Source organism: Mustela nigripes, chromosome 5, assembly GCF_022355385.1.
Source record: "Mustela nigripes isolate SB6536 chromosome 5, MUSNIG.SB6536, whole genome shotgun sequence".
Classification (NCBI taxonomy): Eukaryota; Metazoa; Chordata; class Mammalia; order Carnivora; family Mustelidae; genus Mustela; species Mustela nigripes.
The window spans coordinates 87,444,511-87,464,208 of NC_081561.1; the positions used below are offsets into that span (position 1 = coordinate 87,444,511).

Sequence of the window (19,698 nt, forward strand, 5' to 3'; positions counted from 1 at the left end):
GGCGGGCACCGGAGGCGCGGGGACTGGCGCCGCCAACGCCGCGGTCGCCGCGGGGGCTGCAGCCGCGGGCGACGCCAAGAACGGTAAGACGGGGCTGGCGGGGCGAGCGCCAACTTCCTCCCCGACGGGGACGGCGCGGTGGCGGGGCGCGGGCGGTGCGTGGACAATGCGAGAGTCAGGAAGTGCTCACCCCGCCTCTCCGCCCCGCGGCGGCTGCCCCTTCCCGGTCCCCACGCCTGGCGGCGGCGGTAACGATTCCTCGGCCCCTTCCTGGGGTCTCTGCCGCTCCCGGGTCGCGCGCCCGGGGTCGGCTGCGCCTCGGACTCCCGACTCCTTCTCCGACTCCGAGGGGCGCCCGGGTGCTCGGTGGCAGCCGTGCTCCCCTCGGACCCTGCGCGTCCTGGCGGGACCATGTGTGTGCCCCGGGCCGTGGGGGAAGGGCGGGGGAAGAAGAGAGCTGCCCAAGTTGAGAAGAGGGATCCGATTGGAAACTTAGACACCAGTTCGTTCTTCCCGGTGTCCCCCTCAGCTCCCCGTCTTTCCTTCCGAATGAGGAAGAGCCTTAAACCCCTGCAGATCCGGGCTTGCTGCGGCAACTGCCACAGGTGAAGAGGCCCCGAGACATTTTTACTATAGGGCGTGTGCGTGTGTGTGTGTGTGTGTGTGTGTGTGCTGGCGCGCGCGCTCTTTAATTCTCTTGCTCGCTTGAGGAAGGAAGAGAATCTGAACTTGACTTCCGTTCTCAGACCCGAGTTAAAAAAAAAAAAAAAAAAGAACCTCTGTATGATTCTGTTTCACAGTTTTAGAAGGAAGCCAACTAATCTTAGGCAGTGCCTGAATGCACCTTTGGAGGGGCACGTAGGGAAGAGTGGACAGGGTTCCCGTTGTCACTGCACAGGCATGGCTTTCGTTACACGGTGCCTGGCAAACAGTGTAACAGTTTGGACAGTTCTTGGAATTCCTCTGTTCAGGCGGTTTTTCAGGGAAGGAAATAGAGGTATATTTAATAAAGGGAGAATAGGATTTTTGTATCTGGCTTTTAACTTGTAGTTTTTCAGCTTTTGAAGCCATTCTTTATGCAGATCAGTCACTTTTTAAACGGCCACCTGCACTTAGAAAAACCCCACAGTGCTCTGAACATAGGAGATTGAAGTGTAGCCTGTTAAGAACAGAACCATAGGCCCCATTGGCTGTGTGTCTGCAATATTGAAATAAGTTTTTTCTTTTTTCTAGGAATAGACATTCTGGTTTTGAATGTGTGATAATGCAGTTTTTGGTCAGGCTGTCTTCTCCATGTTCTTTTGTTTTCCAAGCTCTACAGTTCATTTTGGTATTGATGTGGCAGAGGAAAGGAAGACAGACTTGTGGCTTAGCCCTTTAGAGCTCTGCCTTCTTGGGAACGTTGGTCTTTCTCAGACTTGATTTCCTCAACTTTAAAATTGAAAAAATATTATATATATTATTACATTGGCTCCCTCATAGGGTTATGGTGAGGCTTGGAGCGTCACTTTCTTGCCCAGTTTGCTGTTCTTGTTTAAAGTCTTGTTATGTTTCAAATGTGCTTACTAAATTTCCTCAAGGAAAGTGATCAATAAGTGATAGCTGTCATTCACTTTTTCAAAACTATTAAACACTTACAGTGTTACCACTACTGTTCTAAGTATTAAAGGGTACAGTGGTAATTAAGAGAGGACATCCTGGTCCTCAAGGAGCTTGCATTCCAGGTCTGGTGGAGGTGTGGCTTGCCCTTTTTTTTTTTTTTTTTTGTCTGTATGGAAGCTTCAAGTTCTCTGTTTCCTTATTCTCCAAAAGATTGACTACTTTCACAGAACTCTATCTCTGAAACTAATAATACATTCCATGTTAATTAAATAAAAAAAATTCTTTAAAAAAAAGATTAGACAGCTTTAAGGTGGTGTGGAGAAATTTTTTTCTCAGGCTGGTGATATCTCCTCCTTTGTAAACTTCAAGTTAGTTACGACGTCCTGATTATTTCCTTGGAAATGGCAGACTCAGGTATATTTAGCAGTTCTGTATATGTTTGTGTGAAGCTGTGTGTTTCTGATTTGGAGCTTGTTTTAGGAAATGAATGGGGAAAAAAGGGAGGAAATGGGCCAAACATTGCCATAGTCAGGGTTAGAGAAGGTACAAACTTTGATCAGTGAGCTGTATTTTACGATGCCACATTTGGTTCTAACATCGTATCATGTCTCAGTGAATGATCCACCTTAATTTGAAGAACTTCTCACCGGAGTTGATACCTGAACATGGATGCTAAGGCCTCCTGTGTGCAAAACTGATAAGTAAAGTAAGGAAATTATAAATGCTCCCCCCCGCCCTGCCATGTAACACTGTACTTTATAATGTTGGGGTGGGAGAGGTGGTATGGGTGAATTTTAAAGGAAGGGGTAATAGATATGCAGATTCTCAAGAATCAACCAATAAGGCCAATTATTTTTGAATTTTGGAATGACGTCAGTTGGACTAGTATAGTATTTCTTTTTTTTAAAAAGATTTATTTATTGAGAGTGAGAGAATAAGGGAGAACAGCAGAGGGAGAGGGAGAAGCAGACACCCTGCTGAGCAGGGAGTCCAATCTTTTTTTTTTTAAGATTTTATTTATTTATTTATTTAACAGAGAGAGAGAGAGAGAGAGAGAGCGAACAAGCAAGAAGAGCAGAGGCTGAGGGACAGCAGGCTTCCATTAGAGCAGGGAGCCCAATGGGGGGCTCAGGCTCCATCCCAGGGCTCTGGGATCATGACTTGAGCTGAAGGCAGACACTTAACTGACTGAGCTGCCCAGGGGTCCCAGTTTTTGTTGGTTTGTTGTTTTTTTTTTTTTTTTTAAAGATTATTTACTTGAGAGAGAGCACGTATGAGTGGTGTGGGGTTGGGGAGGGTCAGAGGGAGAGGAAGAAGCAGACTTTGCACTGAGCAGGGAGCCTGACAACACGGGATTCACTCCCAGACAATTCGATCCCAGATGGCAAGATCCTGACCTGGGCGGAAGGCAGACGCTTGACTGCTTAAGTGACTTAAGTATACCCCAATTTAGTATTTCTAAGTATATTCAATTTTTTTTTAACTGTGACATTAGATTTTGCAGTTATGAATATTGCAAATCAAATAATTCTAAGGATGTAATCTGAATTCTGTTAAAATTTTAAAGGGTTTGTTTTCACTGTGCAACTTCATTGTGATCTGCATATGCAAGCATGCCAGTTTCATGAAGTTAATAGTAGTTGTAGCTTGTACTTGTTTGGAGTTTATAGAATTGTTTTATGTCTTGTAGTTCTTGGGCATTATGGCCACCAGGGAAGGGTACTATTAGTTCTTAGTTGTTCACTGCCTGTCAGTAGGTATAAATAGCTGCTTATTTGATAAAAGAGGACTGCTAGTTAGGGAAAGCTGGGGAAGCTATGGTAGGATTGTAGGTGAAGAAATTGAACTGGTTGCAGTTGTGCATCTTGAGTAAGATGAATATTAATCGCAAGGACTTTGTATGCCTAATAAATTTCTTAGTACATTTTTAGATCCTGGTTTATGAAGCCTTTTGTAGGAATTGGAGTAAAAGATGAAGTGCCATCCTATTCCTACATAGTAAACATCTGTGCACATACTGTAGCATTTTGATTGTAGGTGGACAAGATTTGCCAATCATTATTTTTAGGATCTAGTAATCATGCAGTCACTTATAACTATGCAGTTTCATTCTGGAATTCTGGTTCCATTAGGCCACTGCTTTTTCGCTTAAGGCCTAAAAAAATATGAACCCTTGATCACAGTATCTAGTTTTCAGTGGGCCTGGATCCCAGATCCTTTTATTAATTCCCGTTTTATGGATGATGGTGGTTCATCACGCCATTCATTCCTGACTGCCACCAGAGCCCCTGGGTAGCTGAATCTGCCTTTAATCCATTCAACAACACTTTCTAGTAAATGGAGCTAGTTTGTATGGTAGGCATAGATTCCTGTCCTGGTTCCTCAAATTATTTGCCATATGATCTCAGGCAAATCATTTGGCTTCTTTGAGACTCAGTTTCTGCATATTTAAAATGGGATTACAATACCTACCCATACATATACAGTAAGACCTATAACATATATTACAGACATATTACTTATATACACATATATGTTGTTTGACTTATAATATGAGCTTACTAAGTGTTAATTTGGCAGATTCTGGAAATAGTCTTTGAAACAGAGATTTTATGTGTAGGAATTTTACTGGAAATGTGCTAGCTGGGCAGTGAGGGAAGCAGGATTGAACAGAGGGAGGAATTGAACTGCTCTGCAGTTGCAGCTGAGACTTCTGGAGCTGGGATGGTCCTGCAGAGTTATCTCACCTTGAGACATGGAGGCAGGGCCTTTAAACTCACCATCCCCCCTTGACTGGTCATTTGGACATGGGTTGCCCCCAGAAAGAAGGTATATGACCTGGGAAGTGGCATCTCTTAGTTAGAGAGGTTTCTGCTTTGAGGGAAGCTCTTTTAATTGCCCTAGCATTATCTCTTTCTTCACTTAGAACACTAGTGCTGTTCATCTAAGACATAGGTGTGGAATAGTTCTCACTCCTCTTTATGGATCAGGTTGGGAGTTCACTACCAGTCTGACATTGTTTTGATGGGAAATGTGTTCCGAATTCCGTACATCTTTACAAGTAGGTTTTTGGAACCCTATAAACAAGATTTGTGTTTTTCTGCATACTTAGGCCAGTAAACACGTTTAGTATAACCCCAGGTTTGTAGTATATTTCAAATAGTTTCTTTTTTTAGGTGCTTACTTGAATTCTTACTACATTTAAATTATCTAGTGGTGCCTGGGTGGCTCAGTCGTTAAGGGTCTGCCTTCTGCCCAGGTCCTGATCCCAGGGTCCTGGGATCGAGCCCTGCATCAGGCTCCCTGCTCTGTAGGAAGCCTGCTTCTCCCTCTCCCACCCCTCCTACTTGTGTTTCCTCTCTCCGCTGTCTCTCTCTGTGTCAAATAAAATCTTTAAAAAAATTCACACAAAAAATAAATTACATTTTTCAGAAGAAAAATGAGTGTTTGCCTGATGTTTATTTTCAAATCAAGGAGTATTAATTGCAAGTCTAAGATATGTTGAGTGCGGTTGTCATATTGGAAGACATTTTCTTGCCTTATTTAGAAGTTACTTTTGTCAGGTCTTTAAAAATATCTTCTACTTTTGGACCTTGCCTTTTAAAATCCACCTTTGTAATGGGGGATTGGTAGAAAATATTGCCTCATCCATCAAAGATTCATCTTGTGCACTTTTAAGAAGCATTCTGTGTTCTGCTAATGGAGTTTTGCGCACAGTCCTTACTCTTTCCTTCTTGTTAGAGGACCTGAGTTTAAATTCTAGAAACTAAACCTTCAATGTCAGCTTTCCTGCAAGTCCAAGAATATATATCATTCCATAGAGAATTGAAAACAGGAGATAAAACTGGGAAGACTCTTGAAGCTTAATCCTCCTATGAATTTACCCTGGGCTTAGCTATGAACAATTTAAAAGACTTGAAGGCATCAAAAGGAAAACTTAAGGAGGAAAAAAACCTGTTCTGACTGATTTTGTGAGGTTTTTGGCATTTTTAAGGGATTGATTTAAGTAAAAGTGTTTTGTTATTTCATTATTTAACAGTAATAAAATGGCCATTAAAAAATGAAGAAGATTGGTGAAGTTCTCTTTGCCCTTCTAGTCAAGCACATCCTCTTACCACTGAGATCACCATTGTTAACATTTGGATGCATATTCTTGGACATTTTTAATTTTTTCTCTTACAGACTTCAAAAATATGTATACAGTTTTCAAAAAGGATTATATATTTTATAATCTGTGTTTTACATATGCAGTATTTTGTAGACATTTTGGCAGAGTAATAAATACACCGGTACATCACCATTTTAATGACTGCATAACATGCCATCATATGTTTGCATCTTGGATAATTTGATCATTCTACTGTTATCTGACCTTTAGTTTCTTATTTATACATCTGTAGGCATTACCCAATTACCTCTGGACTTGCTGTATCAAAGGATAGGCATTTTTAAAAAAAATTGCTTAATACATGGTGACACATTGTCTCATAGAAAACTTAGAGCAGTTTGATCCCGCTGTGGTCAGTGTGTCCTTTCCCCATAGCCTCACTAGTCTCTAGGGACTGTTGCTTTAAAGGCATGCGGGAGAATTGCTGGTATCCCTGACCCTCTCAGCAGTAAGAGGGCCCCAGTAGGATCAAGAGCCAGGAGAGGATGCTACCACACTTGAGGGGACTTTCCAAAGCTGCATTTATTTGTTTTGGGGACTTCTGTGCTCTTTAGTGATTTGGTGGCTAACAAGGATTCAGTAAGATATCCAGTAGTGGTGAGTGGTATTTTAGCAGTTGGTAATAATGAAGGTGAAAACATAGGCTTTTGAAATTCTGTCTGCACCATTATTCTAATCTTAAGAAATAAGGCCTAAAATTTTTAAAGTTTTAGTAAGCGTGTGGTCTGAACAGGCATGGGTGCAAACCTAGGTGCCCCAGTTTACTAGCAGAGTGACTTGGGGCAAGTTATGTAACCTTTCTCAGACTTCTTTTTCCAAACACAATCCTTTAGAGTGAAGATGAAGAAAAACTATATTAAAGATCTTGGCTCAGAGCCTGGCAGATATGGCACTATCCGTAATAGCTTTGTAAGTTTTGTGATTGGTTCAACTTTATTCAATTACAAGACTTTTAAAATTATTCTACGTTGAGAACAGATACCAGGAGACAATAAGGTGGTGAAGGGTCTTTGAGCATATGAGAAAAGACTGATTTCATACAGGTTGTTATTCAAGCCCTGAATTGATTACAAGTGATCTGTTCTTCCTCATCATCTCTCTCTGATTAAAGTTTACCTGGAAAAATCAGATGATTTAACAGAAAAGAAAAAAAGTGCAAAGCAAAATGTGACAATTGTTATGTCCTCCTTTCTTCACTTATTGAGGGCCTGCTATTTGTCAGGCACTGTGTTGGGCTCTGGGATTACAAGGACAAAAGAAGTGGCTCCAAGGGGCTTATGGTCTACTTGGGAGCCTTTATAGAAACCAGTACATATAGGTTATTACATGTACACTACACATGGGTAGCTTAGAAATAAAGAGCCAGAGCTTCTGAGGTGATAAAAATTTGGATTAAAGATGGGAATTATGGGGCCCCCTGGGTGGCTAGCCAGTTAACTCTGACTCTTGGTTTCAGCTCAGGTTGTGATCTCATGGGTCATGATCTCATGGGTCATGAGATTGAGCCCATGTCAGACTCTGCGCTCAGTGAGGAGTCTGCTGGAGATTCTCTCTCCCTCTCTCTCCCCAACCCCACAAATAAATAAACCTTTAAAAAACAGAAAGAGATGAAATTGTATTACTATGCTATGGAGAAGTGAAATAAACATGTGGAGTTGAAGAGTAGCTGAAAGGAGGTAGGGAGCTCAGGGTATTCTTTGGGGATCGGTCAGTGCTTAATATTACTAACATAATAGTATTAATATCCCCTCTCTCCAGTCCTCAACTAGAACGTTCATCAGTTCGAGTGTTTATTTGTTTGCTTATTCCTTGTTTTGTTTGTTCATCTGTGTATACCCATTTTTCTAAATATTTATTATGTGCCTATTGTCTCTTCTATGATTGGAAGTTTAATGTTGAATTATAGTTGAACGCATCAGAATCTACATTCCTACAGGCTCATAGTGATGTTGGGACAGAGACATGTGAGCACCATGAGGTATGATAATGTGCTATGGAGGCCCAGTGGAGAAAATGATGTTTCCTGGAGGAGAGGATGTTTGAGCTGAGCCCTGCTGGAAGAGAAGCAGTTAGCTCTGAAAGCAAAGAAAGAGACTTAAGTTCTGGTTGTTGCCAGGAATTTGTGACTGGTCTTAGGTGCAGTGGTAGGACAGGAGGCTAGAAAGGGAATGGGGCCTGACAGTCAAATCTGGATGTTTTGTAGCCAGGAAAGGACCATCGTGGAAGTTTGTAAGCAGACACATACATGATCAACTATACCTGCAAAAGGGCACATGTTCATTTATTTGGTTTGCCATCATTGGTTGCTAACAAGCTGATAAAGTTGTAATTTCAATAGAGTGGTATTTTAGCAATTTTGATACAACTAGTCAAGGATTATTGGCCCAGCCTGCCATGGACCTTTGATTTTGGTTTTTCAGTAAAGCAGTGGGCACAGTACCCAAGGTTGCTGTGTCGAGAGTCTGTCTTCATTGTGGGCACCTGCATCCCTGTACTTTATCAGCCATGGAAGGTTAGCTACTTGAGGTTAACTTAAGAGAACCAACTGCTGATGGTGTGGTTGGGGCCATCTGAGCAGAAAGGGTTTTCTCTGGAGGGAGAGTTGTCCCTATGATTTATTTTTCATACCCTGTAGGAAATGTATATATATATCTGTGCCAGGATGGATTAATTTTCTTGGCTTGTCATTCTATTTTTATCATCATTGGATCAGTTTTAAAACTCTGGTTGGGTGTGGCTCTCATTGTTTTGTACGAAGTAACTTTGTATATATATGTGTGTGTGTCTTAATTCTGTATATTTGAGAAAGCTTCCAGTTCTCAGTGGTTGGTGAAATAGCAATTTGCTTTATTTAATCAACAGATGTTTCAGCTTGATTGTACTAGAGTGTTTTTATAAATGGCAAAGGGTAGTGTTTCTAATGCTTAATTATTATATGTCCTGATTTATTAGAAGTAGAAAAGGGACACAAATTCTTTCTGCTAAATTATAAGGATAATACCTGAAAACAATCTAAGAGTTAGAAGCAGATTCAGAGGAAGTTTAAAGAAAAGAGGAAGACTTAAAGAGGAAGTATAAAATGTTAATCATATAATTGCTTTGACTGCAATTAATAAGGTTAGCATGATTTTCGTAAATACTCATATGTGATCAGTAGATTTAAATTGTCAGGAGGAAAAGATTTTCCTCCATTCTCTTAGGTGTAATGATTGGGGTCTGGAAATTAAGCCAACAAAAGATAAATTAATAAGAGAAAAGATGGATTTATCACAGGAAAAGAATTCAACTCAAAGTGGGGGTGGGGGTTAGAATTTGTGGCTTATATACCACCTTCACAGGAGAAGAGGAGGGGAAAAGACAGGGGAAAACAGATGACTTCTTAATAAGAGAACGAGAAAGGAAGATGGACAACTTAGGAAAAGAAATAGCTTTCTGGAAAGATAAATGGGCCCTTAGAAAATATAGGGAGATGATAGTTTTGTGACAATGTCTGCTTAGTTGTGTGTGGAGACTTTTCTCTGGTAGGAGTCAGTCTTCCTTGATTGCTCCTAGGAGGAGACTTAAATCAGTTCTTTTGTGAGGCTCTGCATTTAGGCAGATAAGAGATTGCAGGAACTCAAGTGCCTTCAGCTGAAAATAATTTTTAGGCTACAGTGGCCCATTCTTGATCTCTTCAAAATATTTTGCAGTTCAGATCACATTACCCCCCTAATAACTATTACAGGTAGTTGGGTTGCAAAAGACAGTGTCATAATTCCGGATTTCTAATTTTTACTTGTTGGAAATTTATTAGAAATAGATGGTCTTAAAGCATATGCCTTTAAAAAACTGAGAAAAAGGGTAAGTTTAGGCAAAAGTTAACAGGTATCAAATTGCTTATATAGGTAAGGAACCTATTTGCCAGATTTAAAATGTAGATTTTTCCCTAGGGATAAGCATAAGTTTGATGATACTTCAGATCATGTCCTTTCAAGTTATAAAAGCATCTCAGGAGAGTCTTTTGACACTGATGTTGAAACCCAATCACAAACTCTTTAAGATTTCTAAATGAGCACTCTGGAATGTTTTTTTCAGTATAATATTTAGTAGAACTCTAATACAACTTTTTTTTCTTTTTAAGATTTTATTTATTTATTTGACAGAGATCACAAGTAGGCAGAGAGGCAGGCAGAGAGAGAGGAAGGGAAGCAGGCTCCCTGCTGAGCAGAGAGTCTGATTGGTGGTGGTGGTGGGGGGCCCACCCCAGGACCCTGGGATCATGACCTGAGCTGAAGGCTGAGGCTTTAACCCACTTAACCCACTGAGCCACCCAGGTGCTCCAGAACTCTAATACAGCTTCTTAAATTGATTCATTACTTGTTGTGTTTCAGTTCCTGACGAAGCTCAGTGTCTGCAGAAATGGACACTGGGGAATATACAGAATCAGGTTCTGGCTATTTCTGATTGGTAGCGTGTGCAGTTTGTAATCTGAGAGGCTGAGCTGGGGTTGGTTTGTGATGGTTGTTACTGAACCCACTCAGTGCTGCCGGGAGCCACAGAGAGAGCCTGGCCTTGAGAAATAGAAATGTGAATATCTAACATGGGGGGCCACTCCAAGAATGACTCCAGGTGGTTTCCAGCCCCTCAGACCTGTTCTTCATGGTGGTGCTCACATGTTGCAGTGCTGTTGGCCTTGTGTTGGTATGGTGCCACCTTTAGTGTTAGGTCTGCAGATAATGTCTTGCTTCCAGATTGCTTCCAAAATTCCTGGGTACAAGTTGTGCTGGGGCTGCAGAACCCATAGAATCCACAGAAAGGAGAAGAAGCTGCTTCCAGCAGCAGTTGGAACAGTGGTGATGCCACAACTGCCCTTTATTTTATTATTATTTTTTAAGATTATTTATTTATTCATTTGACAGAGATCACAAGTAGGCAGAGAGGCAGGCAGAGAGAGAGGAGGAAGCAGGCTCCCCACTGAGCAGAGAGCCCAATGTGGGGCTCCATCCCAGGACCCTGGGATCATGACCTGAGCCGAAGGCAGAGGCTTTAACCCACTGAGCCACCTAGGCCCTCCCACAAATGACCTTTATTGAGTGCTCTCTAGGAGCCAGCTAAGCACCCAGCAGTGGGCAGTCTGCACTTGAGGAAGAGGATACTAAGCTCCAGATATTGCCTCTCTCCCTTTTTGCAGAAGAGGCGTGTTTGGGTTACGGAGACGTGGCGGACCCAGATGCCACAGTTTGATTCTGTGTGGTATCGGGCCCATCTTGATGGACACCCATGCATGTGTATAAATAATGAACACACTTTAAGTAGAGGACTTAAATGCAGTATAAAAACATCAAAGAAGCAAGAGGGCTATTTAAATTATTTTAAAAAGGCCTTATGCTTATCATTTGGGTACTTAAACTAAAATTAAATTTGGGAAACAAAACACTTGACCAAGGAAGCACTTTGTTCATGCATTTTCCATTCATGTTTGTCTGATTCCTTCTCTTTATGATGGAAGGATTTCCTGGTCTTGGAATTGTGGGGCTTGTGAACATTTGAACTGACACTGTATTTAATGGACTGTAGTTCATGACTAGGGTGTGATTATCTTCTCTAGGCTAAAGTCCTAGATGTGGGATCACTGGTCATGAGGCTTTTTTTTTTCTTTTTTTAAGATTTTATTTATTTATTTGAGAGTGGGGGAGCGGGGAGCACAAGCAAGGCGAGCTGCAGGCAGAGGGAGAGGGAGCAGACTCCCTGCTGAATAGGGAGCCCAATGTGGGACCATCCTGGGACCCTGGGATCATGACCAACTGAGCCACCCAGGAGCCCAAGGCATGTGGTTTTTAAGGCTTTGAGACAAAGCGCCAAACTGCCCTCTAGAAAGGGTTTACCAGTTTGCGACCCCTGGGGTGCACCTTTCTTCACAGTCCTCAGCATGGATTTTGGGTTTTGATGATCATTTTCATCTCCACCCATCAGATAGGTGAAAAATTACATCTCATTGTTATTTTTATTTGCATTTGGTGGATTGTCACTGAGTGAGTGCCTTTATATGTATACCACTCATTTGTGGTGTTTTCCCCTTTGTGTTTTTTGTTCATTTTACTATTTGTGTTCTTACTGATTTGCACCTAGTTTTTATATATTCAGGATACTTTTTTGATGTACATTTTCCCTGGTTTATTGTTTATCTTTTGTCTTATTTCAGGTGTCCTTGCTGGTTAGAAATGTTACGGTTTTGTATGATCACAGAACATCCATATAGAGAGAGAACTTGAGAGAAAGGTAGGGAGTTTGAGGGAAGGAGCCTGTTTTGACAGTACTCTCAGGAAAAGCAGTGTGGGCCTGGCATAAGGTTAATCACTTGGATATCAGTGCACAGCAGTGCTCTTATGGTAGTGAGGTTCTGTTTCCTTTTTGTATTTAATTTTTGAGGTCTGTTTTCACAGAATTGGTTGCAGTTCCTACTGCCTTCCCTGACCCTTTACTTCCCTGACTGCTGTTGTCGGTTGACAGCTGGGCTGCAGTGCTCAATATCTGTCATGTCTTGCACATTTCTAAAATCCCTTGCAGTTTTTATTCTAGCTGCTTAGGACTTTGAAACTTGTAGATAAAGGTTATCTATCCATTAGTTACTTATCACCTCTTCTCAAGAATAAAGCTGCAAACTCAGTCCTCTTAAGGCTAAATTGCCCTTAAGTTCTTTGTGATAACACACTTAAATGCTAAATCACAAGAAAGTTCTCATTTTTCTCATTGTGGCACTTGGATTGAAATTAATTTGTATGTTAGTAAGATGAAGATACAGTTTTGTGGCACTTGGATTGAAATTACATTTGTTATGTTAGTAAGATGAAGATACAGTTTTGAGTCAAACCAAAATTTATTTACACCCCCATGCATCATGCTGATGTCAGCCCTCATGCTTCTCACATGGCTGTGATTTGAGCGAGGTTCCCAAACTCACCTCTTGTTCTAGAGAGTGTGAAATTTGACAGACATAGGTCATAACTTGAGATCTGGCATTTTGCAAGACCAGTGAACTTTTCTCTGTGCAAATGTTCTGTTTTTAAAGATTTTATTTATTTATCTGTCTATTTACTTATTTGAGAGAGAGAGTGATCTAAAGGCCCCAAGATCATGACCTGAGCTGAAATCAAGAGTCAGAGCCACCCAGGTGCCCCTCAGCCCAAATGTTCTTATCTATAGAAAATAAAGATGTTATGAAATAGTTTGTGACTGTTTGCAAATGAAGTGTGGAGCTATTTGAAAAAGTGAATTGTTGGGTCGTGATTTGCGGGTTGTAGTGTTTTCTGGGTGAATTTTTGGTTCTTAGTTACCTTTGTGGTAGTGGGGCTGCTTCCCACTGTGCGGAATGCACACTCTGATCTGTTGAAGAACCCAGGGCAGGCCTTAGCTTTCCCCTCCTTGAGTTCGCAGTTAATGTTATTCTTCCAAAATCCTTATTCGGGGAGCCTTTAGTTTCTTTACACATTCAGGTCTAGGAGATCTGCTGTGTAGATTTTCCAGGAGAATCTTTAGTGCATGCCTGTTGTTCTCAGGGCAAGTCCTGCTCCTTGAGGGAGGAGCTCTTCAGACTTTATGCAAGGGCTCTCTGACCCCACGATAAGGAAGGACTGTGGTGAAGCCTTGGGCAGGGTTCTTTTCACCAGAGTGAGGATAGCTGACTGGGGGATTGTTCTGTTGGGATCTGTGAATGATCTTGTCCCCAGGTTTCATCATAACAGCAAATGCCACTATGATTTTAACCATTTTGTTAATAGGGAATTGCTTTTGGCTATTGTGCTGCATGATTTATGTGTGTGCACCTATATCTGTAATCATGCCTCACTTAGTTTGTACCTTGATTCACTCAGGCCTTTCTGCTTTTTGTTCTTTACCGGCCTCTAGGGTCCTATGGAGTGGGAGTTTAAGTGTTGCTGTAAAAGCATTTGAAATGCTTACATGTGGCTTCTGTTTGTTTTCTTACCTCCCTTTAAGATTTTGCATTTTTATTTTATTTTATTTAAAAGATTTTATTTGTCAGAGAGAGATTGAGAAAATGAGCACAAGCAGGGAGAACAGCAGGCACAGGGAGAAGCAGGGTTAGCACAGGGCCCAATGTGGGACTTGATCCCAGGACCTCGAGATCATGACCTGAGCCGAAGGCAGATGCTTAAGTGACTGAGCCACCCAGGTGTCCCTAGATTTTACATTTTAAATTACATTGAAGAGGGGCACCTGGGTGGCTCAGTGGTTTAAAGCCTCTGCCTTCGGCTCAGGTCATGATCCCAGGGTCTGGGGATCGAGCCCCGCATCGTGCTCTCTGCTCAGCGGGGAGACTGCTTCCTTTCCTCTCTCTCTGCCTCTCTGCCTCCCTGTGATTTCTGTCTGTCAAAATAAATAAAATCTTTAAAAAAAAAAATTACATTGAAGAATTTTGGATATATCAAACTATATAATGGATTTTATCAAAACAAGTTATATAGGCATATGATGCTTGGTATGTGTCAGTATTAATGTATGCATGCAAGTGTATCAATATGTTTATATTGAATGATTATTTTTCTTGAGATTTGGTTGATTTAAAAACACTTTGTAAACTTCGTCCTTGAGATAATCAGATTTGAAACTTTTGACTAAATCCCTTTTTATCATAACTTTTTAATCTTTGATGAGATATGTGATGACTTGGAAAAATTTTTAAGGAATTAATTGGAAATGTTTTTCTCTTGACAGATTGGAAATACTATTTAGAATTCATTTAGTATATAATCATATACATTTATATGTATTTATATATATTTCAGTAGAATTATATTTACTCTGACATTGTCTAATAGCAAAAAGAAATTTCCAGATATTTTTGGTAACTTTATAAATGACATATATTTTTTCCCCTCTAGTTTAGAAATAAATAGTTTTGAGTCTTTGAGAGTGGCTGTACTATCAAATTAATCTTTGTTCCACAGAAGTAATTGGAAAAGGAGTGAATGTCTAGTTAGAATGACATCACTGACTTAATATCTCAGTGGGGGTCTATAACTTTGAGTTTGCTTAGCAGCAGAAAATCTTTTGAAATACCGTCTTGAAAATAAGTCATATTACAGCAGGTTGTATTGAGTGTGAATATGTGATAAACTGCTGGGCCAGGACATAGACATGACTGATTCTTGACTCTAGTTTTTATTTTTACTGAGGTATGTGTAAGACTTAGACATGCTCTCTCCTTTGACAAGTCTTTCCTTGTTGCAACAGATTCTGTAACTTGCTTGTTGGTTGCTGATGCAGCATTTCAGAAATAGACTAGTGTGGCCCCCAGGCAAAGGCTTTGTCTTTTCTCCTTGGATCCCAGCAGAGTGATTGCCCGGCTGGCATTTTCCCAGGTTTATTTTGAAGGGAATACAAGGGAGCAGAAAGTGTATTTTTCAGGGAACTTAACAGGGCAGAAAAGGCGTGTGGAAAACAAAGGAGTATAAGGATTTAGTTTAGTTCGGGGTTTGCGTAGGGTAGGGAAATGAATTTTGTTACCGTGTGCTGTGATTTTATGATTTAAATATACTAGTCTTAATTAATCTCAAGAGTTGGTATGTTGACCCAGTCTGTTGAACCAAACAGAGATCAAGCAAGACAGGCTGAGCTTCTCTTTCTCAACGTCTGCATGTTTTTTCTGCAGTAGTCTGCATACCAATAGAATGGATAGAAGGGTGTGTTTCTTTACATTTTTTCCAAGGAAAATTGCTTTATTCTCGTTAATGACAATGTAAGCCTTTGCTCATGACCTTTTTTCTTTTTTTTGAGTTTAGCAAGTCTGTTAGAGTAGAATTATCAGTCTTTTTTTTTCTTTTCTTTCATTTTTTAATTTTTTTAGGATTTATTTATCTTAGAGTCTATATGAGTGAGGTGGGGGGCAAAGGGAGATGGAGAGACTCCTTAAGTAGACTCCTTGATCCCAGGACCCTGAGATTGTGACCTGAGCTGAAATCAAGATTCAGATGCTCAACCGAGCCCCTCTCTATCTTTGTTTTTAAGGAGTGCAAAGATGGGGTCTGGAAACCTTTATATCGTAACTGGGTTTAAGCACTTGCTTCTTTAATTTGGATTACCTTATGCCTAGTTTTAAGGTAAGTCTGAGTGTTAATATGAGTATTGAACATTTTGAATAAGTTTTTGGGTCATCAGATCACAGTAAGTAGTGCTGTAATTTTGAATGAGATGCTGTTCCAAATTATGGTACTACTTATGATCTGATTACAGAAAGCTTATTGGTCACTGCCTCTTCTTATAAGGTGGCTTTATGCAGTTTATTGATCTGTGTACAGTATGGGTAAGAGTGGAAGAGGGAAGGCCACGTACTAGCTAGATGACCCAGGGCAGATCATTAAAGGATCCCATGTAGGCTCAGGAAATATTTATATAATATGGATGAAGAGATTGCCTTATTTCTATTCTGTGGAACTGGGTATTTTTAAGAAGCATTCTGGAAAACAATGGAACCATTATCTTTATTCCGATAGCCTAAACCAGGCATATTTAGTTCTCTGTCCTTTGGGTTTTGACGTGGCCACTATTAGAAAAGGAAGAACGAATTTTCTGCTTTATAGTCATTATCAATACAGATTCTTGCCAATAACAGAATGTGAAAGCCAGAATAGAAATAAAAAAATAGGTACAGTAGAAGCCTGTAGCTTTGAATTTAGTGTGAGCTTGAGGCTAGGTAGGCTGTGGGTTTTAACTGGAAGTAAGGAAAGAGTAGGTCTAAGAGAATAAACAATGTATTGAGAGAATGTTAAAAACCCAAGTTGTTAAATATAGTTGAAGAGCTCTTTTTTTTTTTAATGTAAAACTTCCATGTTTATTTGTGTAGAATGGATTGTCTGAGTAAAAACATGTGTTTAAACCCTATTCAAAGCATAAAAACATGTTTAATTGAATGTAACCATTATGTACTCAATTTGCTACCCACTTTGGAGCAGTCTCAGCTACTAAAATAACATAAGGAAGGATAAACTAAATTGGAGGTTAAGACAGATGTGCTTATGTGAGCTTATTTATAGCTCCTATATTAATTAAAACAAGTTGACAAAATATTTTTGTATTTTCTCTTTATGTATAAGACTTAGTGTCTTTTTTTATGTAGTAGAGAAAAGGGTCTCAAAATACTTAAGAAAGAAAACTTTTTAGTTTTCACTTAAAGAATACTCAATCAAGAAATGATAAGCAAACACATAGTGAATTTGAGGTGTGGTGTGGGGCAGTGGGGGCTGTAGTTAGCTTTTCGCAGTCTGTGCCCACTCGTTCCCCTCTAATCTGCTTTCTGTGCTGCGGCCGCAATGAGAGACCATGGCTGAAACAGAGTCTTCGCTTTTGGACCTGTTGGGTGATCAGATGGGAAGGCCAGACCAGGGCCTAATCATGGAACTTCTTGACCACACACAGAGGAGTTGGGGCTTCAGGCTGGGAGTTTCTGAGTTGCCTGAATGTGTGTATGATGTAATCATAGTGTGATTTTTCAGAGTGGTAGTCAGACATTTTTGCTTGTGTGACCCCTAAAAAAATTTGAAAACACAGTTCTTTTTGCACATTTAATGTCATTACACCCAGTTTTTTTTTTTAAGGTTTGAATAAATACAGAGGCTATCATTTCCAAATATATTGTAAACATCATTTAAATGTCTCATTTAAAGACATTTAAATTCTCTTAAAAGAGAATTCCAGTATCATAGTAACTTGTATTTACCAGCTATTAAAAAATAGTAGTCAGAAATTATACAACTTTTCTTGATTTCTGTTCAATTCTTACCCAGAATTTGCTTCTAAGACCAAGTATTGTCTTTTATTGATTATTCTGTTGTATTTTTCTGTAACAAAGTATGTGTATAAACTTAAGTTTATATTAAGAAGCACTTATGTAATGGTAGGGTAAGAACCTCAAGAAATCTGCTTCTCCATAAAAGCAATGAGAACAAAGGTGAAAATGATTAAACCCAACTTTTTCAGAACTCTGGTTGTTAACCATAGGCTTGTAGTAATCCTTGGAGTGTATATTCAAGGAAAAGGACTGAATCAGAGTAAGAACAGTGAATTTTGTGTTTTAACTTGCTTTATTCCCACTCCCTCTCCCTGGCTCCATGGTAGCTTTAAACAAGTAGCCTAGAAGTCATTGGAGGGGTAAGAACAGGTTTGGAACTTCCCCAAAAGCCCGAGCTCCAGACTGTTGTCACTATTTACTTGTCTGGAAGCTCCCCACTAAAGGCTCATTTATAGGGCTTGTCTTTATTTGACCTGGCTCAAAGATTGCCAGTGGTAAAGTCCTGTTCTTAGGATATCTATTGAAAACAATCAGCAGCAACTGTTTAACATCACAACTGCCTGTGTCAGTGATACCAGTTGGGGCAAACAACAGGTTGGTCAAAAACCTTAAAAAGAAAATCTTGGAATGAGTTATCCATAGGTGGCTCACGAAAATCGCTGATATATTCATATATTCCAGTGCTCTAGAAGACTGTGCCCATGGGCAGGGGTGTATGCAGGCCCAGGAAATACTGGAAGCGGGCTTCAGTTCTCACCTCTGGCCTTGAGGCTCTGTACTAGCAGCAAGTAATGGCTGAGACGGTTGTGAACTGTTGAAACATTGAAGGCGTGTCCCAGCACACACTCAGCCCCCTTGGTGAAGGGTGGGAGACTCAGTTATTACCTCAGTTACCACTAAACTAACTGAGCAGAGACTTCAGTAGCTGCACATGACCAAAAAAACCCAAACCAAACCAAAACAAAACAACAGTGATAGTAATAACAGCATGTCCTGTGAGGAGAGGGAATCTGGTTTTCAGAGTTTCCACCTTATATTTTTTAAAGTGTTTAGTTTTCAACAAAAATAAAATACTGAAGTGTGGCTTATGGTCTTGTTCACCACTTGACATCTCCTGTGCTAAACTCTGCACTGGCCACATAACAGGTGTTCAGAAACACAATTTGAATTGATGTGCAGTGATTAGCAGGGTAGTCATACTTAGGTGATTTTTGAGAGCTGCTAGTATTTCCTTTCTTCCATTGTAAGTGTTTAACTCTAAGACAAACCCTGGCATTTTCATCACATCTCCTAGAACAGGGTCCTTGTTAGATGACATCATACATTTGCCCAAATGTGTGTTGATTTAGTATCCTGGAAAATTTGAAGGCTCTTTCGTTAGGCAGTTATGTACAGTAAACCTGCTAAGAAAACTTGACTTACTCAGAAACCAGATCATTTTGAGATGTCTCCTATGTGAAATTTATCTTTATAGTTTGAATTTTTTAAGCATTTTAGGAATAAAACTATTATACTTTTTTTTTCCAGAATCCAGATCTCTAGTGACCTACAGTTGAGTACTCACATTGTATTGTATTTGATGTCTTTATTTAATGATTCAGAGGATTTTGGTGTGTCAGACCTAGTGAATTAAGACTGTCAGCACATGCTCATTTAAAAAATCTGGCTTCAAATCCGTAATATTTGCAGATGACAGACTTTTACTATTTTCATGATCAATTGTGATGTTGAAGGTATTCAGGGTTGTCATTTACTGTATTGATGTTCCCTGGTTCATTCCAGGAGCAGGAAAAAGGAAACTGGAAATACTGATGTCATCACATCTGTGCACAGAGTGTTATCAATATTTCCCATTTCCAAATACTCATTTGTGTGTATTTTTCATCATTCTCTTTTACTCCAGCATCTGAAAAAAGATGAAATAAACCTGCTAGACTGGCAAGCTTCAGACTCCTGTGTCCCTGCCAGGAGAAGATGTGCACCTATGTAGCATTGATGCCAGCCAGGGAGGCAGGGGCTGATGAGGGTCTTTGAGAATGTGGTCAGAATTCTGAACGGTGATGACAGAGTGCTGCAGATGCGAATGCTGAGTTGGCCAACCTTCAAAGAATTACACCTGAAAGAAAACCCATAAAGTAAACAG

The 19,698-nt window shown here is 40.2% G+C and overlaps 1 protein-coding gene across 1 annotated transcript in view; it reads left to right on the forward strand.

Annotated features, from left to right (window-relative positions):
• HECA (hdc homolog, cell cycle regulator) overlaps positions 1-19,698 on the forward strand; it is a 45,441-nt gene that overhangs the window by 726 nt on the left and 25,017 nt on the right. Inside the window, exon 2 of the mRNA XM_059400836.1 lies at positions 1-83. This exon is cut by the window's left edge and continues 12 nt beyond it. Within this exon, the coding sequence (XP_059256819.1) occupies positions 1-83 (83 nt within the window). The remainder of the gene's footprint in view (positions 84-19,698) is intronic.